A 25,356-nucleotide genomic window follows, 5' to 3' on the forward strand; every position below is an offset into this window, starting at 1 on the left:
AGAACAGTTGAGTTCAGCCTCAGACAGTTGCCAGGGAAAGGGATAGAGTCGGTGACAGTTGCCAGGGAAAGGGATAGAGTCGGTAACTGGGGAACAGAGTTTGAGATGGGGATTGAGGACTATAGCTCCTGTCTTCCCAATATTTAATTGGAGGAAATTTCTGCCCATCCAGTCCTGGCTGTCGTGGAGGGGTCGGTAAAGGTGGTGGTGAGGTAGAGCTGGGAATCATAATGTACATGTGAAAACTTTTTGGATGATTCCACCACAGGGTAGCGTGCAGATGAGGGATGGAAGGGGGCCAAGTTGGATCCTTGGATGACACCAGAGGTAATGGTGCGAGGATAGGAAGAGAAGCCATTGACGGTAATTCTCTGTCCAGATAGTTAGGAATAGAACCAGGTGAGGCCAGTTTTACTCAGCTGGTGGAGAGGTATTGAAGGAGCATGGTGTGGTCAACTGTGTCAAAGGCTGCATTCAGGTCAAGAGAAAAAGAAAAGACTTGCATTTATATAGCAATTTTCCCAACCACCGGATGCCTCAAAACGCTTTACAGCCAATGAAATACTTTTTGAAGTGTAGTCACCTGTTGTAATGTAGGAAAGATGTAGAGAGATAGTTTACCTTTGTCACAGTCACACATGATATCATTTATGACTTTGATAAGTGCTGTTTAGTACTGTGGCAGAGGTGGAACCCTGATTGGAGGGGTTCAATAATAAAGTTGCAAGAAGGATGGTTACCAATTTGGGAAGCAACAACACGTTCAAGGAGTTTGGACAGAAAAAAGGAGGTTGGAGGTTGGGCCGCAATTTGCATGGACAGAGGTCCAGAATTGCTGCTGCTTTAGGAGACATGTGATGACGGCAGAACTGTTTTATTTGCAGGAATAACATTTGTTAGGCCTATGTAGAGCAATGTACTATCTCTCTCTAGGACTTATAAAAAACAGTAGTATTTGGGAACTAACTGCTCACGCAATTCATGATGCTTATTTTCCCTTCAGTTTCAGCCAGCTATGTCTAGGTATGTCTGATGGCAGGAGGTATTGAACTGCCCTGCACCATTGTCTGACTTAATGGAAAGAATTGTATCTATGTTTTAAATATTAAGTAAACAAACACAATAGGAAACAGGAGAATATACACGTTAGTCACTTGTGAAACAAACTTGTCTCCATTTCATATTCTGTATGCATTTCTTCCAGCTTGAATATTTCAGATATGAAATCATTAGAGATTTTTTTTTTGTTAAATGAGGTCAGAATCACTAACCTTCTAAATTGTATGTGACAAAGGTCTCAGGTATTTTCTCTAGTTTTGAAAGCTCAATGAAATGTCAGGCAAACATTTAAAATTATTAATAGTTTGACTTAACTGTCCTGCTAAAATATTGAAGCACCTGGATGTTCTGTTACTGTTTTGATCTGTTTATTACTGACTATAAGCTCCTTATGCCAGGTTTGATTTTGGTCTAGTTTCAATAGATTAATACCAGTAATGATGAATAGTCTAGCATCTATTCTTCTGACCACATGTTGTCCTATCTTTGTGCTGACACTTATGTGACATTGAGGAAAAATTAAATACCGATATTGGCATCGCATTAAAGTAAAGTTTCTATTCTCCCACTATAGCAGCACATTGCAATTCTATGCTATTGGGAATAAAAATAGCATTTTTATGCACATTTAAACCAAGTATTGCACTAATGAAATTTATTTTTGGGGGTGGAATCAGAGGAAGTAAAATAATTACCTTTCTCGACTGTTAATATGATTTTGAACTGCATTTGGCTTTCAATGGCTTGAATTCACCGCAATGAATTAAGGATTTTTGCATAGACAAAAATAAAGCCATACAGGATTTTAACTTGGTTGCATCGTTTTTAAAAACAAAATAATTGTACTGAACACTAAGGGTCAGATTTTCTCATTGGAGGTGGGAATTATCCCATATTGTCCTCCCATCCCCATCTCCGTCTTCAGTGTGCCATGAAGCGTGATTTTCACAAGGTTGGGGTCTTAATGACCCTAGAGTCTGCTGCCCACTTTGTAACTGGCAGAACATCAGGGAAATTGCCCGTGTTCCAGCCCGAATTGGCAGTCTTTGTTGTGGCTGCCATCTGTATGTTATCTTAAAAAGAGAATCTTCATCTTCCAAGTGGTCAGGGCAAATGAAGAGTTGAGACCTGGAATAGAGTAAGGTTTTTTAGTAAAATTCTATTATTGCTCCTTAATTTCTTGTCCAAACTATCACTTTTTTGCATTAAATAAAACTTTCAGCACTGCTGCCCCTGTTCAGCTGGTCAGTTTCAGAGAGCTCCTAACGGCAGCCCACCCCTGGAAAATTTTGGGAGGTCAGAAGGCATTTTTGAAATGAGCTCCCAAATGACTTCAATCTGTACTTCACTTGTTCACCTGTCCCACACCGCCATTCCCCCGCCCCCACACTTGCCCAGCACCCCCCCCCACACGCTCTATCCTTGTCCTAGGGAATGTCACCAGAGGTGGGAATGGAGGCACAGCAGACTAGCAAGCAGGGCACCGGTGCCATTGTTCTTGCCATTCTGCCTCCATTCCATCCTAATTTGGGATGGGAAAATCCTACCTTGCCTGGCTTAAAAGTTTAAGATTAATTGTGTATTTTTTAATATGTGCTACATACTCTCATTTTATGCATAGGTGTTTAACACAGATGGCGAGTTTGTATTAAAATTTGGGTCTAATGGAGAAGGAAATGGCCAGTTTAATGCTCCAACAGGAGTGGCAGTGGATTCCAATGGAAATATTATAGTTGCTGACTGGGGAAACAGTCGCATACAGGTAATAAAAATATAGTTTTAATCACGAAGTCACATACATTTTTGTTACAAGTTTGTTCTTCAGCTAACCGATGCTACATAAATGATTGGTAAATGCAGAGATTGAACAATATTATTCAAAAAAACTTCTTGCCATTAACAACATTTTTCTGTAGCTTCGAATATATAGAAGACAAACTGAAATTGATCTTTACTCTTCAGTTTTAGTTTCAATTTTGGTTTATTTCTATTTTAAAACAGGTGTTTGATGGAAGTGGATCATTCCTCTCTTATATTAACACTTCAGCTGATCCTCTGTATGGTCCTCAAGGTCTGGCGTTGACCTCTGATGGTCATGTGGTAGTAGCTGACTCTGGAAATCACTGCTTTAAAGTTTATCGCTATTTGCAGTAACAGTTGATCTTTGGATCTACAAATCTAATTGGAGAACTGGATACAGATGAGTTCCTGTGTTAACTCATTCAGTTTACCTTTAGGATGGGAGTCGCCTGTTTGAAGATTGTTTTTGTTTGGAACCCTCTTCCTGCCCCAGTTTATTTAGGTAAACTAGACATGTGGAAGAATATGTGCAGTTTTATACCCAAGGATTTCCTCCACCCTTCATTGCGCTGTGTGTTCCAGCTTCACAGGAATCAAACATTGTTATCATAAAACTAATAAATTAAACAGACGATTGCACATCTAGATATGCAGATACAAATAATGGAGTATGTAGCTAGCTGCTCATGAATTTAGGAATAAAACGTACTAGTGTATTATTAAACAGAAACTGCATTCATTCTATACTGAAGAGCTTTCACATCAAATGTCCAGATATATATATGTGTGTATATATCTTGAGTATATGGTTGCAAATCAGTAAATGGCAGAAAGCAGGAGAGGTGTCCTCAGTGACATTCATAAGTAAATTGAGCACTTGATTTTGTGCTTATGGATATCTCTCTGCTCCTTAAAATGAATGTCTGCTACCGCCCTTGTTCACACCTACATTTTTATTTTTTATAACCTATATATATATATATTCTCTCTAACTAGGTCTTACAATTAAACCCTCATATTTTAGTATGGAGGGTAAATCACTGGAAGTCTGTAGTGAATGCATTAAGTCATTTTCTTACATTGACAGTTGTATCACATTAATGCAGATATTCTATTAAATACCACAACTATACTAATTCCAGAATAATGCCACTTGTTTTGCACCAGGGTATAATGGTATAATGCAATTCTACAGCAAATTCATGAGGGAATTGACAGCCTAGTATATATATTGTGCTTTAATTCCTTGAGATCTTTTAGAATAACGGCATCAAATATAGGTCTCTGGTTGTTTTATCAAGATTCCCAGTTTTAACCAAAGTCCATGATGCATGCTATGTGCCGCTCTGTTAGCTGTGCAATCTGTCATTCTTGATTTAAGACAAAAAGTTTAAAAGAAATAAAACATTAATATTAGCCTGAGTTATTTAATGTATCCTAAACTAAATTGGTCAGAGGTATAATCCTGCAGAGCAAAAGGATGCAAAGTGAAAGTACATGTACACCTTCATTAAGATACATTTTCTACTGTCGCTATTTATTGAATTTGCTAGGTTTGTTGTATGATTTGCTAGTTCTTTCTGCAGTCTACTCAGGTAATTAGTTTGCATTTATTTATCATTCTAATTTGTGCTAAGATTGCATAATTGGAGAAAATTTGTCAATCTTTTGAAGTGCACTAAAATATTGAAAGTTGAGAGCTGATTTACATTCAACATAAATATAGTCTCTTTTAATCTGTGGCTGCTGTTTTAGAACTATTTAATTGCTGTTGTGCACATTTTTTTTCATGAGGGGATGGGGAATTTGGGAAGATGAGGAAAAACCCAAGTTAATGTAAATGGTTAGTATTGTGTGTAGATTAGTAATCATTTATTTGGACCAGTAAGTAACTAATCTCTCCTGAGCAGGGGACAAAGAACAAAGTGCTGCACTAGGCTGTAAATTTAACATTATTATTTTGTCTGTAAAAATGCTGAACAAAACTATTTATATTTTATCTCAATGTATTAACAAATGCCTCTGTTGCCAAATGTTTGGGAAATTGTTTGGGAGAATATGTTCAAAACACTAAAAAGTGATGCTGAAGGTGGTATTTTGAATAGCTGAAGCTTGGATGTGATGTGTATAAATGTAAGTCCTCTTTTGCTCCTTTTTTGTTGTACTTCAGAGAATGGAGTAGGTGACTCCTGTCTCCTGCTCCCTTCCCCATGCATCACTGAAGTTCGCATGGCGTGTAACAGCATGGCCTTAACAGGTGTACTCTTTTCTGTCAGAAATCATACAAAAACAAAGAGTTTTCACAGAAATGTTTGGGGATTCTGCATTGTGTGTGCAACAAAACTGGAATTCAGTTTATCAACTTGGGCATTTTTTTTTGTTGTAAATTCCATGTTAAATGCTTCTGCTAATATTTGAGGGATAATTTATGCATTATTTGAATGTTACAAACATTCCATTGTTGTGATTCAGTTGAAAAGAACTTGTTTTGTGTACAGCACATGGGGGAAAAATAAAAATGTCATGCACTCAAGATGTCCAAATCCTGTGTTCTTTTAAATACCTAATATGTGTTTCCAAAAAAAACAACAATCAAGTTTGACTTTCTTTTGTGTTCTTATCCTTCAGCTTAAGAAATAGACCCTGCGTGCTAAAACTTTTTGGATCCTGTTCTTTCCTGTTTAATTTATTGAGGCAAACGTGGACTAATTCTGTAGAATAAGTGCAACATTGCCTTACATTTTCAAATGTGCAATGAGTAAATGTTGGACACATTTTAAGAAAAAACCTTGAGATTCCGTCTAAATTGAGAAGAATATACACTGCTTAAATCAGATTAAGGAGTTCGGTTATGGTTTAGTTTCTTGATAAACTTATTTTTCCTCTGACAGATCAAAACCATCCTATTAAAGAAAATAACTGACATTCACATAGCACCTTTCACCTACAGGACATTCCAAAGTACTTCACAGCCAAGGAAGTCCTTTTGAAACATAAAGCTGGATTTAATGTTCCCAACGAGGATTTTGCCCACCGGTTGGAGAACCACTGGGCCTTCCCTGGGATTTAGGACTCTGACAGTAGAAATCCCACCTGCCAAGTGGTGGCCACCTGTTAATACTCCAAGGACTTCACCAGAGACCCTTGACTGAGGTGAGTGAGGGGGAGTTGGAGGAAAGGTTAGAGAGAGCAGCTTTCAGTGGCCCAGCCCTTTCCCAAAGCTGGGTCCCTCAGTCACGCACAGAACGCCTGACAACGAAGAATTTTTTCCCCACCCCTCCCCCTCCAAGTCAGGTTTGCCAGCAGTATACGGGTGAGACAGGAAAGCCATGCAACTCCCATTTAATCACTGAGACACCACTAAATTCTAGATGGCTCAGGGATAAATGGTGCCAATTGGCTCATTAATGAGTTTAATTGACATCCTGCTGCGAGCGGGCAAGTTTTTTACATCAGTCCCTCCCCACCTCCGACATAATCGTGGGAGGTTTTCAAACATGAAAAATGCTGGAAAAATCTGTGGAGAGAGGAAGACTCAACATTTCAGGTCAATAACCTTTCATTTTTCATCCAAACCCCTTTCCGCCTATTTCCACCTGGACAACATTGCTCGACTTCGCTCCTGTCTCAGCTCATCTGCCACTGAAACTTTCATCCATGCCTTTGTTACCTCTAGAGTGGACTACTCCAATGCACTCCTGGCTGCTCTCTCACATTCTACTGGCTGTAGACTTGAGGTCACCCAAAGCCCTGCTGCCCATGCCCTAACTGGCAGCAAGTCCTGTTTCCTATCTCCCCTGTGCTCTCTGACATAAATTGACTCCCGGTCAAGCAACAACTTGATTTTAAAATTCTCATCCTTGTTTTCCAATCCCACCTGACATCACCGCTCCCTTTCTCTGTAACTTCCACGAGATATCTGCGCTCCTTTAATTCTGGCCTCTTGTGCATTCCCAAATATAATTGCACAACCATTGGTAGCTGTGCGTTCAGTTACTTAGGCCCCAAGCTCTGGCATTCCCTCCCTACACTTCTCTGCCTCTTTACCTTGCTTTCCTCATTTAAAACACTTCTTCAGACCTACCTCTTTGACCAAAATTTTGGTCATCTGACCTCATCTCTTATGTGGCTCAGTGTCATACTTTTGTTTTGTAATATTCCTGTGAAGTGCTTTGGGATGTTTCATTACATTAAAGATGCTTTATAAGTACCAGTTGTTGTTACTAGGCACACTTGAGAATTGATAGTATTAAAAAAATAATGGCACAGAATATTTGGCCCGCTCTGGTGAGGCACAAGTAAAATTAAATCTCTACACTTTTTTTTCTAGGCATATTAATGCCTGAGGGAGTGATTTGCTTTAACTTTTAATGTAAGGTGCAATTTGATTCCATCAAATATAACTAAGTGCTCCCTTGTAGAGCCACCATATTTAATGTGGTTGAATTAAGCTGCTTGCAATTGTTGTTTACCTGCAATCTGCTTCTACTTTTCACTATGCAGTATTTGGTCAGATAAAGTTTCCCTATTGTGTTTAAACAAGACAGTTGTATTTTCCGTGATAAAATATCACCACTGCTATGCTAAATCTTTTCTAAAGCTGCTCAAACATATTCCCTGAAGAGGGCTAATTGTCTAAAATCTAGTTTTTATTTTTGTATTCTCTGAATCTCCCATTAGTATTTGAAAGAGTATGTTGAATCCAGTGGGCTGTCAGAATTTCAGCTTAGGCTATCATTTCATCTTGACTGCAAACCTTGTTTTTTGGCCTTGGTGTGATGTTTGTTGTATTCTTATTGGTTAACAGGAAGTGTATTTCCAAACCCTTGCTGTTAGTTTGGTTGAGCATGAATGACATCTTAGAATGAGTCTGAGATTGAATCTGAAATTTGTTGCAAAATTCAGCATTCCTTTGTCCTGTTGCATGGAAGTGGCAGTTCAGAGATGGCTAGCTCAGGTTTTTGTTTAATAATTATTTTTGCTAATATAAATGGAAACAAAGCTTCACTGTTGATGCCATTTGCTTTCCAATTTGCAATCTTTTGTATATTGTCTTAAAATGCACTATAGTGTAAGTATATTTCTGTATCTGTCAAGACTTTAATAGGAGGCCTTTGTACTATATACTTCCGTCAGGTTTTCATAATCTGAACCTTTTAAGCCCCATTTATTTTAAATGATCCACGTTAAGATGGATTTTTTTTAAAAATTGAGCATTCCGAGGCGAATCCTGTAGGGAGAGAAAAATGACTTCATAGAAATTTAAACTGCGTAGATGTAAATTGAGAACAGGTTTGAGTTTGATTATGATGGCCTCTGATAGAACAGTGAATACTGAAGACCGCGAAGGACTCCTCCATCAGGTTAAAAAACCAATGCGCATGCTACCTGGGGCCTCTTTTCCACAATTTAGCAGCAGATACAGGAGTGGCAATTGTGAAGCCCTAGAGCTGACTACCATATACAGTGTGTGGTGTGAGAAGGACAGTTGGGCTCACTACTGCATCTGTCATGTACACCACAGGTTGCTTGGAAAACTAGCTGAAGATGGGCAGCAAAATGCTGATGTAATTAGCTCTACTAACTTCTCTATTTTGGCAGAAATCTATCACATTAAACTGAAATCTTGTGCCCTCCCATTTATGACGTGTGACCTTTGAATTACTATACAGTAGGGTGAAGGGGAGGGGGGGGGGAGAAAATTTTTTTTCTTGTATGCACATTAAAATTCCATTAGCTCGAAGCTGCACACAACATATGGACTGCCAAACCAACTTGCTGAGGCAGTTTGAATAATAAAATGTATCAAGCAAGAACACACAAATGGAGGGCTCCAACAAGTAGCTGCAGAGAAATAAGAAAACAGGGATGGGGAAAGCTTCAACCTTAACTCCACTGGCTGTGATGTGGCCCTCCCCAATTCCAGGAGCAGTGAACTGGATACAACCATCAGAGGAAGTAAGGAAATAGACAAGAAGGTGGAAAGAAAAATATATTTCCACTTTCGCACAGCGATGAAGGATGCAATGTCAGCTCTTCGGCCCATCATGTCTGTGCCAGCTAAAAAAGCTATCAACCCTAATCCTGCTTTTGGTAGGTTACAGCACTTCATATCCAAGTATTTCTATATGCTACAAGGGTTTCTGCCTCTACCAGACTTTCAGGTAGTGAGTTCCAGAAAATCACCACTCTCCGGTTGAAAGAATTTCTCAACTCCCCTATAATCCTTATGCCAATTACTTTACACCTATGCTCCTTGGTTACTGACCTCTCTGCTAAGGGAAATATGTAGCCACTGATTTGGGCCCCATTTAATTTTATACACCTCAAGTAAATCTTTCCTCAGCTGCCTCCACTCCAAACAATCTCAGCCTTTCTAATTTTTCCTCATAGCTAAAATTCTCCATTCCTGGCAACATCCTTCTCTCTTTCCTCTCAAACATAACCACATTCTTATTGCAATTCCTTGACCAGAACTGTGTTCTGTACTCTAGCTATGGTCCAATGAGTGTTCTTCTAGCATAACCTCTCTGCTCTTATATTCCTCTGCTAATAAAGAAAATGATCCCATCTGCCTGTCCTATTACCTTGCGGGATCTGTAACATGTTCCTCTACATTTCTTAGTTTCTTATTTATTTGTATTTCCTTGCCTTGTTTGCCCCCTCAAATGCATTACCTCACACTTCCCTGTATTGAATTTCATTTGCCACTTTTCTGCCCACCTGATCAGTCCAATGATTTCATCCTGCAGTCTCTAGCTTTCTTCCTCACTCAACCACGCTACCAGTTTGTGTAACATCTGCAAACTTCTTAATCATGCCTCTACATTTAATCATTGATGTATACCATGAAAGGCAAGGGACCCAGTACTGAACTCTGTAAAACGCACTGGAAACAGTCTTCCAGTCACAATAACACCTGTCAGCTATAATCATTTGCTTCCTGCCACCAAGCCAGTTTTGGATCCAACTTTTTCCTTCGATTCCATGGGCTCTTACATTTCTAACCAGTCTGTCAAGTGGGACCTTGTCAAAAACCTAGCTAGACTACCCTCACTGAATTTTTTGAGGAGATAATAAGGAGGGTCAATCAAATTAGTCAGATATAACCTCTCTTTAACAAACCCAGGCTGGCTACCCTTGATTAATCCATGCATTTTTAAATGACAATTTATAACGTCTCTTAGAATTTTTTTTAATAGTTTGTCCACCACTGAGTTAAGGCTGACTGGCCTGTAATTAGTCGGTGTATCCCTACCTTCCTTTCTAAACAACACTACAATGTTAGTTGCCTCCAGTCCTCTGGAACCACTCCTGTAACCAGAGACAATTAAAAAATAATGATGAGAGTCTCTGCTATTTCCTTCTCTCTTATCAGTCTGGGATACATTTCATCCCGTCCTGGCAACTTATTACTTCTAAAGATGCTAAACCCCTTAATATTTCTCACTATATTTAAACCATGCAATATTTCAAACTCCTTTTTAACTACAATGTCTCATCTCCCTCTTTTGTGAAGAGAGACGCAAAGTATTCATTAAAAACATGCATATGTCATCTGCCTCTACACAAATTATCTTTTTTGTTTCTAACTGGCTTTACTCTTTCCTTACTTATCCTCTTGCCCTTTGATTTTCCTTGGATTTTAATGGCAATATTTTTTCATGCTCTCTTCTTGCTTTCTTAATTCCATTTTTAATTTTACCCCTGGATTTTCTATACGCTTATAGGCTTTCTGTGGTATTGACCTCTTGGTTTCTGACTAAGCTTCCCTTTTTTCACCTTATCCTACTCTGTACGTCTTTGACATCCAGAGGCTCTAGATTTGGGAGTTCAACCCTTTTTCTTTCAGGAATGTATTTGTTCTGAACTCTCCCTTTCTCCTCCTTGAATAACACACTGCTCTCACATTATTTTACCTTCAAGTAGCTGTTTCAAGTCGCTATTTCCAAATCACATCTCAGCTTAGAAAAACTGACCTTTCCCCAAATTAAAACTTTTAGTATTGGTCTATCTTTGTCCTTTTCCATTTCTATGCTTAGTTATGATCACTAGCACCAAAATGCTGTCCCACTGATACTCCTTCCATCTGCCCAGCCTCATTTCCTACAGCTAAATCAAGGACTACCCTTCTCTTGTTGGGTTGAGTACGTACAGCCTAAAAAGGTTCTCCTGAATTCAGAGGCCTCTACACCTTTTATACTGATTTTTATCCCAGTTAATATTATGGTAGTTGAAATCCACTATAATTAATGTCCTATTGTTTCTGCAGTTCTCAACAATTTGCCTATATATTTGTTCTTCTATCTTCTCTGACTGTTTTATTTGTTTGTTTGAGAGTCCACAGTATATTCGCAGCAGGGTGATTGACCCTTTTTTGTTGCTCAGTTTAACCCCCCATGGGACACGGCCAATCCACAGGACTCCGCCCCCCAATGTCTCCAACTACTCCACTCCCCCCCCAGTGGACTCCCCCCAGCCCCCACACCCACGGGGCTCCCCACAGCCCACGGGACTTCCCCGACCCACCGTCTCCCAGCCAGGCCTGACTGTCGACCTCCCCTGCATCTCCCCTCCACCTCCAAAGCAGGTCTTGACACCTCCACTGCCCGGTGTCCCCCCCCCCCTCCCCCAACATCCAAGGTCCGAACCGACACCCACCACGAAGGCCCAACCCAAGCTGACATCGCCCCCCGCCCCCAGGCCTGACTCGAGACAACACCCCTGCACTGACCCCCCGCCCCCCCCCAATACACCCTCGCACCCGTCCCCAAAGGCTCGACACCACCCCCCCCCCCCAATACATCCTCGCACCCATCCCCAAAGGCTCGACACAACCCGGCAAAGCCCCTGCACCCCCACCCCACTCCCAATGATCCTGCTCACTTACCTTATATAGTTACCTTCTCCCAGCCTTGTCAAGGACTTTTAAACCTGTTTGGACCTTTCAAACTGGTTTACAGCAGCTGTGCCATAAAAATGGGGGCATAGCTTCCTTGCCTGCGACTCTAGGCCCCAGGGACGCACTGCACTATCCAGGTCTTGCCTGGCCTGAGTCGGAAGGTCAGGTGAGATAGGATTGCCTGGATTACAAGGTAAGAACTTTCAAGCAGAGTGGCAATCCAACTCAATTACCACTCCATCGGAAGTTGTGGCCCATCGTTTCTTTAACCAGTATTGTGACCCCATTGTGACCCCTGTCTCCTTTTTAACCCCCTCTCTATTCCATTTCAAACCCTGTAACCAGGAATGTTTAGCTGTCATTCCTGCCCTTTAAACCAATTCTCAGTAACAGCTATAATATCATACTTCCAAGAGTCTACCTCTGCCTTCAGATCACCTGTCTTATTCACCGGATTTCTTGCATTAAAAGCATATACCACTGATTCCCACACCCCCCCCCCCACCAAGGATGGTCTGAGGGTTCTCCGCTTCTTCCTTGAACAGGGGCCCAAACAATCCCCCTCCGCTGCCACCCTCCTGGCTGAACTTGTTCCCTCACTGATCAATTTCTCCTTTAACTTGTCTCACTTCCTCCAAATAAAAGGTGTGGCTATGGGTACCCACATGGGCCCAGTTATGCCTGTCTTTTTTGTGGGATATGTGGAACATTCCTTGTTCCAGTCCTTCTCAGGTTCCTTCCCACAACTCTTTTTCTGGTATACTGATGACTGTATCGGTGCAGTTTCATGGTCTCATCTGGTCCTGGAAAAGTTTATCAATTTTGTTTCCAATTTCCACCCTCTCTCACCTTCACATGTGCATCTCCGACACTTCCTTTCCCTTCTCTCGCTCTGCATTTCTGGTGATAGACTGTCTACCAATATACATTACAAGCCCATCGATTCCCACAGCTACCTCGACTACACCTCCTCACACCCTGCTTTCTGTAAGGACTCGATCCCATTCTCCCAGTTTCTCCACTTCCATCACATCTGTTCTGATGATGCTACCTTCTAAAACAGTGCTTCTGACATGTCTTCCTTAACTGAGATTTCCCACCCACTGTGGTTGATAGAACCCTCAACCGTGTCCTCCCCATCTCCCGCACCTCTGCCCTCATCCTTTCCCCTCCCTCCCAGAGCCATGATAGGGTTCCCCTTGTCCTCACTTTTCATCCCACCAGCCTCTGCATTCAACAGATCATCCTCTGCCATTTCCGCCAACTCCAGCATGATTCCATACACATCTTCTCCTCACCTCCCCTGTCAACATTCCATAGGGACTGTTCCCCCCATGACAACTCCTCTACACACCTGACATCTCATCCTCTTCCCACAGCACCTTCCCATGTAATCACAGGAGGTGTAACACCTGCCCATTTACCTCCTCTCTCCTCACTGTCCAAAGCCCCAAACACTCCTTCCACGTGAAGCAATGATTCCCTTGCACTTGGTTCAATTTGGTCAACTGTATTTGCTTCTCCCAAAGCAGTCTCCTCTATATCGGGTAGACTAAACACAGACTGGGTGACCGCTTTGCGGAACACCTTCGCTCAGTCCGCAAGCATGATCCAACCTTCTTGTCGCTCACCATTTCAATTCACCATTTTGCTCTCGTGCCCGCGTTTCTGTCCTTGGCCTGCTACAATGCTCCAGTGAAGCCCAACGAAAACTGGAGGAACAGCACCTCATCTTTTGATTCGGTACTTTACAGCCTTTTAGACTTAACATTGAGTTTAACAACTTAGACCATGAACTCTGTCCTCCATTTTGATTTTTTTTCCCCACAACCCCCTCCCCCAACAGAGCCTGTCTGCACATTGTTCTTATGTTCTGGTTTCTGAGTGTGCTGAGCCTTGTTCTGCTATTAACACATTCTGTTACCTTACCATTATGCTACTATTAGCAACTGCTTTAGTCTTTAACATTATCATTCCCACTTCTTTTGTCTTGTGTTCATGACATCTTTGTCAAATATCTCCAACCTATTCCTAACCTATTTTGTTCCACCTGCTCCACCCTCTCTCTTCAACAATATAAAATTCATCACATTTCTACCTCTCTTCAGCTCTGAAGTCATACGGACTCAATGTTAATTGTTTCTCTCTCCACAGATGCTGCCAGACTAGCTGATTTTTTCCCCCAGTATTTTTAGTTTTTATACTATTGATCATTATGCTGGAATACTCTCCACTTGCGTGGATGAGTGCAATTCCAATAACACTCAAGGAGCTCAACATCGCCCAGGACAAAGCAGCCCGCTTGATTGGCAGCTGTTCCATCACCTTAAACATTCATTCTATTCACCAGCGGCACAGTGTGTACCATCTACAAGATGCACTGTGCCAAGGCTCCTTCAACAACACCTTCCAAACCTGTGACAAGGGAGCAGAGACATAGGAACACCACCACCACCTGGAAGTTCCCCTCCAAGCCACTCACCATCCTGACTTAGAAACATATCGCCGTTTCCTCCAATGTCGCTGGTTCAAAATCCTGGAGCTCCCTTCCTAACAGCACGTGGACTGCAGCCGTTCAAAGCGGCAGCTCACCACCTTCTCAAGGGCAATTAGGGATGGGTAATAAATGTTAGGCTTGCCAGCGACACTCACTTTCCACGAGAATGAAAACATCATTTAAGAAGTGCACATTATCGAAACCAGCAGGTTCTAGCTGCTGAGGTCCCTTTCCATTCTCCAGCTGCCACAGAGGCCGCTGTCTCCAGTCGGCAGTGCGGAGACCTGTTGCTCAGCAACAGGAAAGCCAGCAGGCGTCCTTTCTTTCCCCCGGAAGTCTTTCTTCAGCAGATTCGCATGGGATGCTGGGTGGCCGGAAGGCGCCAAGATTCGAGCTTTGCGGTTGGTCGCCTTGGATACGGCGGAGAGTCCGGGCTGTCCGACAGCATGGTGAGTGTGAAGCCCCTGGCCTGGAGCCTGCTCCTCTCCCTGCTCCGTGTACATCTCTCTGAAGCCCCTCCCTGTGTTTAAACTTTTCCTTCTATCTTCATCACTGGTCTCTCCAAGTCCCCAATGACCTGACGCTGTTACCTGCCTCATGCATTTTCTCCTCTCTGGCTCCGCCTATCCCAGCGCATTAAAATAGTAAATGTAAAATCGTCCGCCCCCATCTCGCCTCCCTCCTCCACTAACCTGTCAAGTTGCAGGCTCCAGTCTTAACCCCAGTCACAATCTTTCCTGCCTCTTCTATCGCCTCTTTTTTTCCCGCGCCCTTCCTGATGTACTTTACACAGTTGATTACCAGATGCTTCTTCTCCATTACCCAGCCTATGACCATGTATTTCCTTGATTAAATTGATAACTGTCTGCAGCAGTTGCTTTTCTTCCTCTTACACTATTACTTCCAGCGTGCCCTTCCCCTTTCCATGTCTACAGCATGCCCTGCCTCTCTTTCTGTACCTTGCGCCCACTGCCACTCGAAAACCTTATCCACGTTTTTGTCACCTCTGAATCTGATTTCTCCAATGCCGCCTGTAGTGGCCTCGAACTTTTCAAAACTCAGCTGCGAGTCTCATGTGCTGCGCAATGGGCTATTAATCTCTTCTGTGCGTTCGGTGACTCTGGAAAGAAGGATGAGGAAAGCTCACTGGACTCCACTATTGCCCATTTTATCCATTAGGTGGTGCAAGCTCGTGCACCTTCTCTCCAATACCTTGTATTGCTAATTCCTTGGGAGGCAAAATCTTGTGGGAAATGCTCATAAGGAAATTTCTTGCTGATTTTCTAAGGCCGTTGAATAAATTTCATGAGACCATTGTTGTTCATGATGCCTCATTAGTTGTACTTTTAATCTACACATAATCCAATGTTATTAAGAACACACAGCCAGAGAGACAATTTCTATGCATTGGACCAGTCTGAAATGTTGCAGACTTCCTTCCCCAATCTGGTGCATTCTTAATTGTAGAAATATAAATTTGCTTTCTACATGTTCTGGATCTTAGAATAAAGACTAAGTAGCACTAAAGAGAAGCCACAAAAATAGAAAAAATGAGATTAAGTTATATTGTAAAATATCGATAAATTCAGGAAATGGTCATAGAATAAATAAAACTGTCCTTTGTGCAAATGAATGTACCATGGCATTTGTGATTAAAATCTTAATCACCAAGATGGTGAGCTAAAATTCCCTAGCATTCATTCATTGCCTAATCCTTTTTGTAATATACATTTCTTCCACTGAGCCCACTTACATTGAAAATGATGATCTTGGCAGAGTACTGGACCTACTTTGCAATTTTTTAATTAAACAAAATGGCAGAAACTGCACAATAATTGACTGAAATGCTTTGAATATTGTAACACAATCAGGTAAGCTTACAGTAACCTTTCTATGTTGATCCTTGAATTCTTAGTCTAAAAAGAAAGGACTGAGCATTGACGAGAAGCGAACTCGTATGATGGAAATATTTTTTGAAACAGTGAGTATTGAAAATTCCTGCTGTAAAGCTGAAGTACTTCATCAGTATTGTTTGTTTCACAGATTGATCAGCACTACATTGCATGTGAAGTAACAGAAGCTTGTAATTAAATGTTTGTTTTGCACTTAACCAATTCTTTCTTCAGAATAATTGACTGTTGGGAGTAAGTAGACAAATGGGAACAATCAAGATGCATACTTTTACTTACTTTTGGAGTGACACTCAAACCTGAATGAAGTCATTGGGTCTGCTGCTCATGGATATTCCCCATCAACAACGGTGTGCATTTATGTTGTACCTTTAAAATAGTAAAAAACCCCAAGGCGCTTCAAAAAGAGTGTTATAAAATAAAATTTGACAGTGAACCACAAAAGGAGATATTAGGAAATGTGACCAAAAATTGATTGAAAAGGCAGGTTTTAGGAGACATTAAAGGTGGAGAGTGAAACAGGGAGAGAATTCCAGAGCTTTAGAGCTCAAGCAGCAGAAGACACTGCTACCAATAGTAATTAAAACCAGGGATGTCCAAGGTGCTGAAATTGGAGGGAAGCAGAGATCTCAGAGGGTTGTGGAGTTGGAAGTGGTTGCATAGATTGGGAGGGGCGAGGTAATGCAGGGATTTGAAAGTGGGCATGAGAATTTTAAAATTGAAGTATTGTTGGACTTGCTTCCAATGTAGGCCAGCAAGCCCAGGGATGATGGGTCAATGGGATTTAGTGCATGTTAGGATACTGGCATCACTCATAAGAACATAAGAAATAGGAGCAGGAGTAGGCCATTCGGCCCTTAGAGCCTGCTCTGCCATTTTAATAAAATCATGGCAGATCTGATTATGGCCATTTTCCTGTCTGTCCCCGATGACCCTTGTAGATCAAAAATCTGTCTAACTTGTGTAGCCTACCAAGCAGAGAGACTCAACCTTAGGGGTGGCATAGCAGTAAAGACAACAACCATATTTCAAGAGCAGTGGGATCATGCACGTTAGCCGTTCATAAGACTTAAACTTGTCCACAGGTGTATTGTGGGTTTTTGGACTGAAGCTTATGGCAATCAGAGAGTAATAACAGCACAGTGCCCTCTACAGGGGATCTAGGACCTGTGTGAACAGGGCAAGCAATGGTGTGTCTCTTTAAGCAATCAGATTGAAGAATCATTACTAAGACAAAATTAGGAAGTGAATGTTAGGATAGTTAATTCAATGTCAAATCATGCAAGAAAGATGGAGATAAAAGGCAGAAAGGAAAAGTAAAACAAAAACTTTTAAAAATTTCTAACGATAATTAAAATCTGAAGCAATGAGACTCCATATTTCTAAAAGTTGATTTTCAGTGCCTGAGAGGTTGTTTGGAAGTAATTAAGATTCATCACACTGTTAAAAATCCACAAAGCCCACCCCCTCATTCTCGCCATGGAACCTGGGCAATGAGTTAGAAAGGACCGATCAAACCAGGGTGAAGTACGGTGGGACTCCTTAAGTCGTGGGCCACTTTGGTTACCATGAAGGCTTGTTGGGAACCCTGGAAATACTCAGTGGATGGTGCTGTGGCAAACAAGTCCTCAATGGCAGAACAGCTGGAGGAAGATGTATCATCTGGAATACCTCAATGACTGTTCCAGTGGACTAAGCCTGCAGCAAAATTAAACCTCCGATCGCCTTGGTTTCCTTGCCATTGGATCAAGGTTTCGTTCTGTCAAGACACGCGGAAGCTGCTGTGCAACAGTTTCTCCACGCTAAAAGATGTCATGCACCATTGTCTTTCTTTCCGAGGACATCATCCAACTCTTTCAACGACCAGCAAATGGCGACAGGAGCAAGGTTCTGTGGTCTGGAAGCTTCTAGTCATGATCTGGCACAGAGGTGGCAGTTACAAAATGGTCGTCCAGCACTTGGACAAGGCAGGGATGCCTTTCAACACTTGTAACTGCGACTGAGCAGCCCTCCTTAGATCTATTCTGCTAACTCCTTATTGGGGAGGGGGTTAGAAAAGGTGCCCTAAACATAGACTGCCTCACCTTTCCTGACTGGATAGCCATGTCCAGAGGGATCACCTTCTGCATTAGAAACACACAAAAGACAAAAGTAATAAAGTTTGCCACCTGGATCATCAGGACCCCCATGGACACACATACAGCGAACACCCAAAGTGTTGCACGGTGTTTGTCACCGAGAACTCCGGCAATATGATATCAACATTGCCGCCCTGAGTGTGATCTGGAGAGGGGCAGCTCAGGGAACTCCGAGGCGGGTATACTCCCTTCTGGAAAGGGAAATCAGAAGAACGCACAGTTCACAGAGTTGGATTTGCCATCAAGAATGAACTACTGAACCAGCTTCATGGGCTCCCTCTTGGAAGAAATCGCCTCATGACTCTGCATCTCAAACCGGCAAGGCGCCAATTTGCCAATGTGATCAGTGCGTATTCCCCAACTCTGGACGCTGATGATGAAACTAGAGAAGATTTCTATGCCAAACTTGACCAAGTTCTCTCTGGAGTTCCGAAAGAGGATAGCTTATTCTTCTCAAAGATTTCGATGCCAGAGTTGGAAGAGATTCCAGTCTCTGGAATGGAACTATTGTCAAGGAAGGAACTGGAAATGTCAACTACAGCTGCATTCTTCTCCTTACCAAATGTGCAGAACATGGGCTTATCATCACCAATACCCTGTTCCACCATAAGAACAAGTACAAAATATCATGGCAACACCTATGGTCCAAGCATTGGCACCTGATCGATTACATCATTGTCTGTCCCTGAAATCATAAAGATGTCCACACGATGAGAGCAATGACAGGCTGATAACTGCTGGATCGATCACCGACTTATTCGTTCAATTATGTCCATCAAACTGGCTCCCAAACGATGGGTGCAGCAGAAAAGATGTCCACGATAGATCAACCGTAAAGCTCTGGTGGACCCAATGAAAAGAGACCAATTCCAACAATGCCTTGGGGGAACAATTTACCAACTTCAATCAAGAACAGAAGAAGACTGTCCACAGTGCTTGCGATGTCCTTAAGTCCAATATTATCAATGCCTGCAAAGAGGCATTTGGATTTTCTGTCAGGATTGGTTTGATGAAAATGATCAGAATATCGACGAACTGATCCTAAGCGCAAGACTTTCTGTGCCTGGCAGAATGACCTGAACTCAAAGCAAAAGAAACTGGCTCACTGACATGTAAAGGCCGAGGTACAAAGGTGCAACAAGAAGAACATATGGGCAGACAAGGCAAAGGAAATAACATCTCACTGACATGAATGATATCCATGGCTTCTTCACTGCCATAAAGACTAATTATGGCCCAAGTACTGAAAGACCAGCTCCTCTTAGGCCTAAGGGCAGGGGGGGATCTGATCGTGGAAAGGGAAGTTGTCAGTGCCCATTGGAGAGAACGTTTTTGGAAGACCTTTTCAATCAAGAATCAATTGTTGGTTAGAATGTTTTCAACTCCATCCCACAACACCGACTTAGAGACGAGCTCAGAACTTCACCAGTGCCTATGGAGGTGTTGAAAGCCACCACACACATGAAGAACAACAAAGCAGCAGGCGCTGTTGGAATCCCCACTGAAATCTTTAAGCACAAGGAGCAGAACCAACATTACAGCTCCATGCCCTTATCTTACAGGTCTGGAATGAAGAGGAAGTCCCAAATGATCTTGGACGCCACAAGTGTGACAGCCTTCAAGAAAGGGGACAAATCCAACTGTGGAAATTGCAGAGGCATTTCCTGCTTTCCATTGCAGGAAAGATCATTACAAGGTTCAACTTCCAAATCGACTTATTACACTTGCTGAAGAGCTATTCTGCGTATCTGTGGGTTTAGGCCATCAAGAGGCACAGCTGATGTGATTTTTTACAGTTCACCAACTACAAGAAAAATGTCATGAACAACATCAACCTCTCTACATAGCTTTCTTTGACTTGACAAAGGCCTTCGACTCTAAATTGTGAGGCACTCTGAAAGATTCTGCTGAAGTATGGATGCCCTCCAGAATTCATTACCACTATTTGCCTTCTCCATGATGCTATGTGAGCGGTGATTCTTAACAATGGATCCATTACTGACCCTTTGAGGTTAAGACAGGAGTCAAACAAGGTTGTGTCATCGCTCCAACTGTTTCTTTTTTGATTTTCCTTGCTGTTATGCTCCTACTGACTAGAGACAAGCTCCTTGCTGGAGTGCAGCTTATCTATTGATGGACAGTAAACTATTTCAACTCCGATGACTTCAATCAAAAACTAAGATTACCCAGACCTCAGTCATTGTGCTGCAATATGCTGATGATGTTGCTTACTGCACTGTGTTGGAGACTGATCTCCAGAGATTCGGCGACATTTTTACTGAGGCATACAAGAAGATGGGACTTGCACTCAACATTAAGACGGCCAAAGTCCCCTGTCGGCAAGCTCCAAATGCACATGCCCCAGCCCCATTGATTAGGATTCGTGATGAGTGTTTGGAAACTGTGGAACCCTTCCAGTACCTTGGAAGTTATCCTTCACAGAAAGCTGACATTGACAAAGAAATCTAGCATTGCCTGAAATCTGCTGGTGTAGCCTTTGGCCATCTAATGAAGCAAGTTTTTGACAGTCACAGCATCAAAATTGAAACCAAGCTCATGGTTTACCATGCAGACAAGATCTTTCCCTAAAAGCACACGACTAAAACATGGACAATGTACAGGAGACATCTCCAAAGCACTAGAGTCAGACGATCAACACTGCCTGCAGAAGATCTTACATATTAAGTGGGAGGACAGACGCACCAACATCAGTCGTCTTTCACAAACAGGCAGCACAACCACCAATGCTATGATCATCCACCATCAGCTTTGTTAGGTTGATCATATAGTTTAGATGTCAGATACCAGGTTTCTAAAGCTGGTGTTCTCCCAGCTCAGTCAGGATGCACCAGAGGAGGACAGAAGCGCTTCAAGGATGTGCTGAAAGCCAACATGAAGAAATGCAACATTGAAGTGAACTCCTGGGACACCACCACCTTGGACTGAACTGGATGGTGGCAGAGTCTGTGGGAAGGAGCCCAGCATTTTGAGACCCAACGATGACAAAACGAAGAGGAAACGTGAAAGTAGCGAAAAGAACGTGCCATGACACAAACTGATAATACATGACCAGACATCAAATCACAGAATTTTGACTGCAGAAGAAGGCCATTCGGCCCATCGAGCCTACACTGATTGTCTGAAAGAGCACTCCCCCTAATCCCACTGCCCTGCCTTATTCCCGTAACCTTGCACATTATTTCTTTCCAGGTAGCAATCCCAATTCCCTTTTGAATACATCGATCGAACCTGCCTACATCATCCTTTCAGAAAGTTCATTCCAGACTCCAACCACCCTTTGGATGAAAAATTTTTTCCTTGCATAACATTTACTCCTTTTGCCAATTATTTTGAATCTGTGCCCTCTAGTTCTTGATTTTCCCTTGAGTGGGAACAGTTTCTCACTATTTACCCTGTCCATATCCCTCAGGATCTTGAATACCTCTATCAAGTCCCCTCTCGGCCTTCTTTTCTCTAAGGAAAAGAGTCCCAGCCTCTCCAATCTATCCTCATAGCTACAGTTCTTTATCTCTGGAATCATTCTTGTGAATCTCCTCTGTACTCCCTCTAATGCCTTCATGTCCTTCCTCAAGTATGGCGCCCAGACTGGATGCAGTACTCTTGATGAGGCCTAACTAGTGCCTTATACAAGTTCAATGTGACCACCTTACCCTTGTACTCAATGCCCCTCTTAATAAAGCCTACGATGCTATATGCTTTATTAACTGCTCTGTCAACATGTCCTGCCAACTTCATTGACCTATGTACGTATACGTCTAGGGTCCTCTGTTCCTGCATCTCCTTTAGAATGTCTCCCTTTATTTTATACTGTCTCACCATATTCTCCCTGCCAAAATGGATCACTTCACACTTCTCTGCATTGAACTTCATCTGCCACTTGTCTGCCCAATCCACCAACAATTCTATGTCCTTTTGAAGTTCAAGACTATCCCTCATCACAGTTGACAACATTTCCAACCATTGTATCATCTGCAAATTTTGAAATCATCCCCTACACACTGCAGCCTAGGTCATTAATATATATCAGGAAGAGCAAGGGTCCCAACACTGACCTCAGTGGAACTCCACTACAAACCTTCCTCCAATCTGAAAAAAAACCATTTATCACCGCACATTTATTGTTTATTCCCCCATGGCAAGAAATGTCCCACTTGCAATGAAGTCTGCAGATCTTGGTTTGGCCTCATCAGCCATCTTTGGACTCATGGAAGACAATCATCCTCGCTGGCGAGGGATAGCCAATAATTTGAATGGGCAAGCCTTAACTTTTCCTGTTATGCCTAGTGCCCTTCAGTATATTATAATGCTAAGTTTCTTTGCCAAATACTTAAAGCGAAGCATCTAGAGGAGCAGGGCAACATGGATAGCAACTTTCTGATTTCAGTGTTAAACAGCACATGTGCAGATGCTTGAAGTTTTTTTTATAAAAAGTCAGTCAAAATTCTACAGTGAACTTCCATCAAGTTATTTTAAACAGTGCATGTACTTACTTGAACATCCCTTTGAACAGTACAAAAAGAAAATGAAATTACTGAGAAATAAGCCCAGAACTAGAGTTTTTCCTTTCTGGTTCAAGATATTTCAGGCAATCATTTCAATCTAATGGGAAATCAGACATTAAAACCCATTAGTGCATAATCTAATGTCTTTGGTTTCATTTCAGGCCAAATTTTGCAGCTGATTAAAGAGTCTACTCACATTGAGTCTATAATTATCAGTAGCAAATTAGACCTGAAATTGTCTGCGTGTTCTTTTGTATGGATAGGGATACTTTAGAATTTAAATTCCTGTGACTCATGGCAGAATCCAAGTCTCTTTTCCCTTGTGGTGGCAATCTGTAGCTAAGGAATGTATGCTATATTTGTGCTATTTTTACTGAATATTCTTAGGTGCAGATTTAGTTAGGTAGAGAGCACATTAGGAGTGATGTAGTAAATTACTTGCAAGTGAACTTTAAAGGAAAGGAGCCAAATGAAGTGGAGAATCATAACACGGGACAAAAATTCTAAAAGGCTTGTAAGGCACCTCAACACATTAATCAAAGTCATAGCCAAGGCTGAAGGAGGAGAGAACAAAAATGTGATGGGTGAAAACAAGGGGGAAAAAATTCTATGTACAGGCTCAGGCTGTCAGTAAGTGATCTATCTAATTGCTGCTAAAGTGAAGGTTCTACTGCTTGAGGTAGGTGCAAACAGGGTGACTCTCTGTGCCACTCCATAATTGAGTATTCCATCATTTTTCACGTCACAGCTTACTATTATTGTTGCTGGATTTACCAAGTCTTTGCTGCATGGTAGCTGCAGGTGTCCCTCCAGTACCACAACTGGCTGTCTAATGATCCGGACTCTTTGAAGACTGTTTCCCACCAACATTGTGTCACAGTCGTGTGCCAGGGCTGACAGATAAGATTTGTGCTATCTTGGAACATGTCCCCACTCTGCAAACATTGTCTGTTCGCCCTGACATATCTTCTTTCCCGTACCCATGTCAATTGGTTTATATTCTCACAAACTTAGATTCCAGCAGTTTTTATTCTTAAAAATTGAAATGGTCAAATAGTGACCAAAAGATTAAGAGTTGAAGTTACTTATCTGTGCTTTTGAATTTGCTATTAGCACAGTTGATTCCCTAGCAAGCCTGGTAACCTATTTCTAGGGGGATTCCTTTGTTTTGCACACCCAGATGTTGGAAGGTGGTGTGCACAATGTTCCTACTTCAAAATGCATGTGAATGAATTACCTGCCTGTTTGAAGTGGGGTCACCTTGGCCAGAAACTTCACAGTTCAGCAGGAATGCCCTCCCATTACTGATCACTTCACTAAAGTTGCTACCAGCCGACTTGTTCCCATTTTCACCCAGCACAGATTTGTTAAAGGCAAATCATGTTTAACCAACTTGTTTGAATGTTTTGATAAGGTAACAGAGTTGATGTAGTCTATATGGACTTCGAAAAGGCATTTGATAAAGTGCTACATAATAGGCTTAGGACGTAAGAAGTAGGAGCAGGAGTAGGCCAAATAGCCCCTCGCATGCTCCACCATTCAATAAGATCATGGCTCATCTGATTGTTGCCTTAACCTCCACTCTCTCCACTGTCCACCATGACCCTTGTCTCCTTTGTAGAATTCCTAAGGTTTGTGACCCTCTGAGAGAAGAAATTCCTCCTCATCTCTGCCTTAACTGGGAGACCCCTTATTTTGAAACTGTCCCCTAGTTCTAGACTCCCCCATGAGGGGAAACATCCTGTCAGCATCTGCTCTCTCTGAATCTTATGTTTCAATAAGATCACCTCTTATCCTTCTAAACTCCAATGAATATAGGCCCAACTTGCTCAACCTTTTCTCATAAGGTAGCCCCTTCATCCCAGGGAATCAACCTGGTGAACCTGGTCTGAGTTGCTTCCAACGCAAGTATATCCTTCCTTTAATAAGGAGACCAAGACTGTATATAGTACTCGAGGTGCGATGTTACCAATGCCCTGTATACTTGTAGCAATAAAGGCCAATATTCCATTTGCCATCCTAATTACTTGCTGTTCTTGCATGCTAACGTTTTGTGATTTGTGTATAAGGACACCCTGAACACTGTACTACAGAATTCATGCAAGCTTGCCAGCATAGTTGAAGTCAATAGAATAAAAGGGACAGTGGCAATGGGGATACCAAGTTGGCTGAGGGACAGGAAACCGTGGTGAACAGTAGTTTCTCGGACGAGAGGAAGGTAAATAGTGGGGCTCCCTAGGGGCTAATACTCTGACCACTGTTTTTCTTGACTATATATTTATATATTAATGACTTTGACTTAGATGTACAATTTCAAAATTTTCAGGTGACACAAAATTTTGAAGTATTGTGACCTATGAGGAGGATAGTGATAGACTTCAAGAGGACATGGACATAGGCTGGTGGAGTGAGTGGGATGTGTGGCAGATGAAATTTAATGCAGAGAAGTTTAAAGTGATGATTTTGATAAACAAGGAGAGGCAATATAACTAAAAATTGCAATTCTAAAGGTTGTACAGGAGCAGAG

The 25,356-nt window shown here is 42.0% G+C and overlaps 2 protein-coding genes across 8 annotated transcripts in view; both read left to right on the top strand.

Annotated features, from left to right (window-relative positions):
- The window catches only part of trim2a (tripartite motif containing 2a), a 179,660-nt gene extending 174,268 nt beyond the window's left edge, over positions 1-5,392 (top strand). For all 7 annotated transcript variants that reach the window (XM_078541539.1, XM_078541557.1, XM_078541546.1 and 4 more), the window contains exons 11-12: positions 2,681-2,821; positions 3,061-5,392. In XM_078541539.1, coding sequence (XP_078397665.1) covers positions 2,681-2,821; positions 3,061-3,213 — 294 coding nt within the window. In that variant the 3' untranslated portion in view covers positions 3,214-5,392. The remainder of the gene's footprint in view (positions 1-2,680; positions 2,822-3,060) is intronic.
- A 9,203-nt stretch (positions 5,393-14,595) lies between these two features.
- The window catches only part of mnd1 (meiotic nuclear divisions 1 homolog (S. cerevisiae)), a 58,719-nt gene continuing 47,958 nt past the window's right edge, over positions 14,596-25,356 (top strand). Inside the window, exons 1-2 of the mRNA XM_078541597.1 lie at positions 14,596-14,707; positions 16,174-16,239. Coding sequence (XP_078397723.1) covers positions 14,615-14,707; positions 16,174-16,239 — 159 coding nt within the window. The 5' untranslated portion in view covers positions 14,596-14,614. The remainder of the gene's footprint in view (positions 14,708-16,173; positions 16,240-25,356) is intronic.

Source organism: Cetorhinus maximus, chromosome 1 (assembly GCF_964194155.1).
Source record: "Cetorhinus maximus chromosome 1, sCetMax3.hap1.1, whole genome shotgun sequence".
Classification (NCBI taxonomy): domain Eukaryota; kingdom Metazoa; phylum Chordata; class Chondrichthyes; order Lamniformes; family Cetorhinidae; genus Cetorhinus; species Cetorhinus maximus.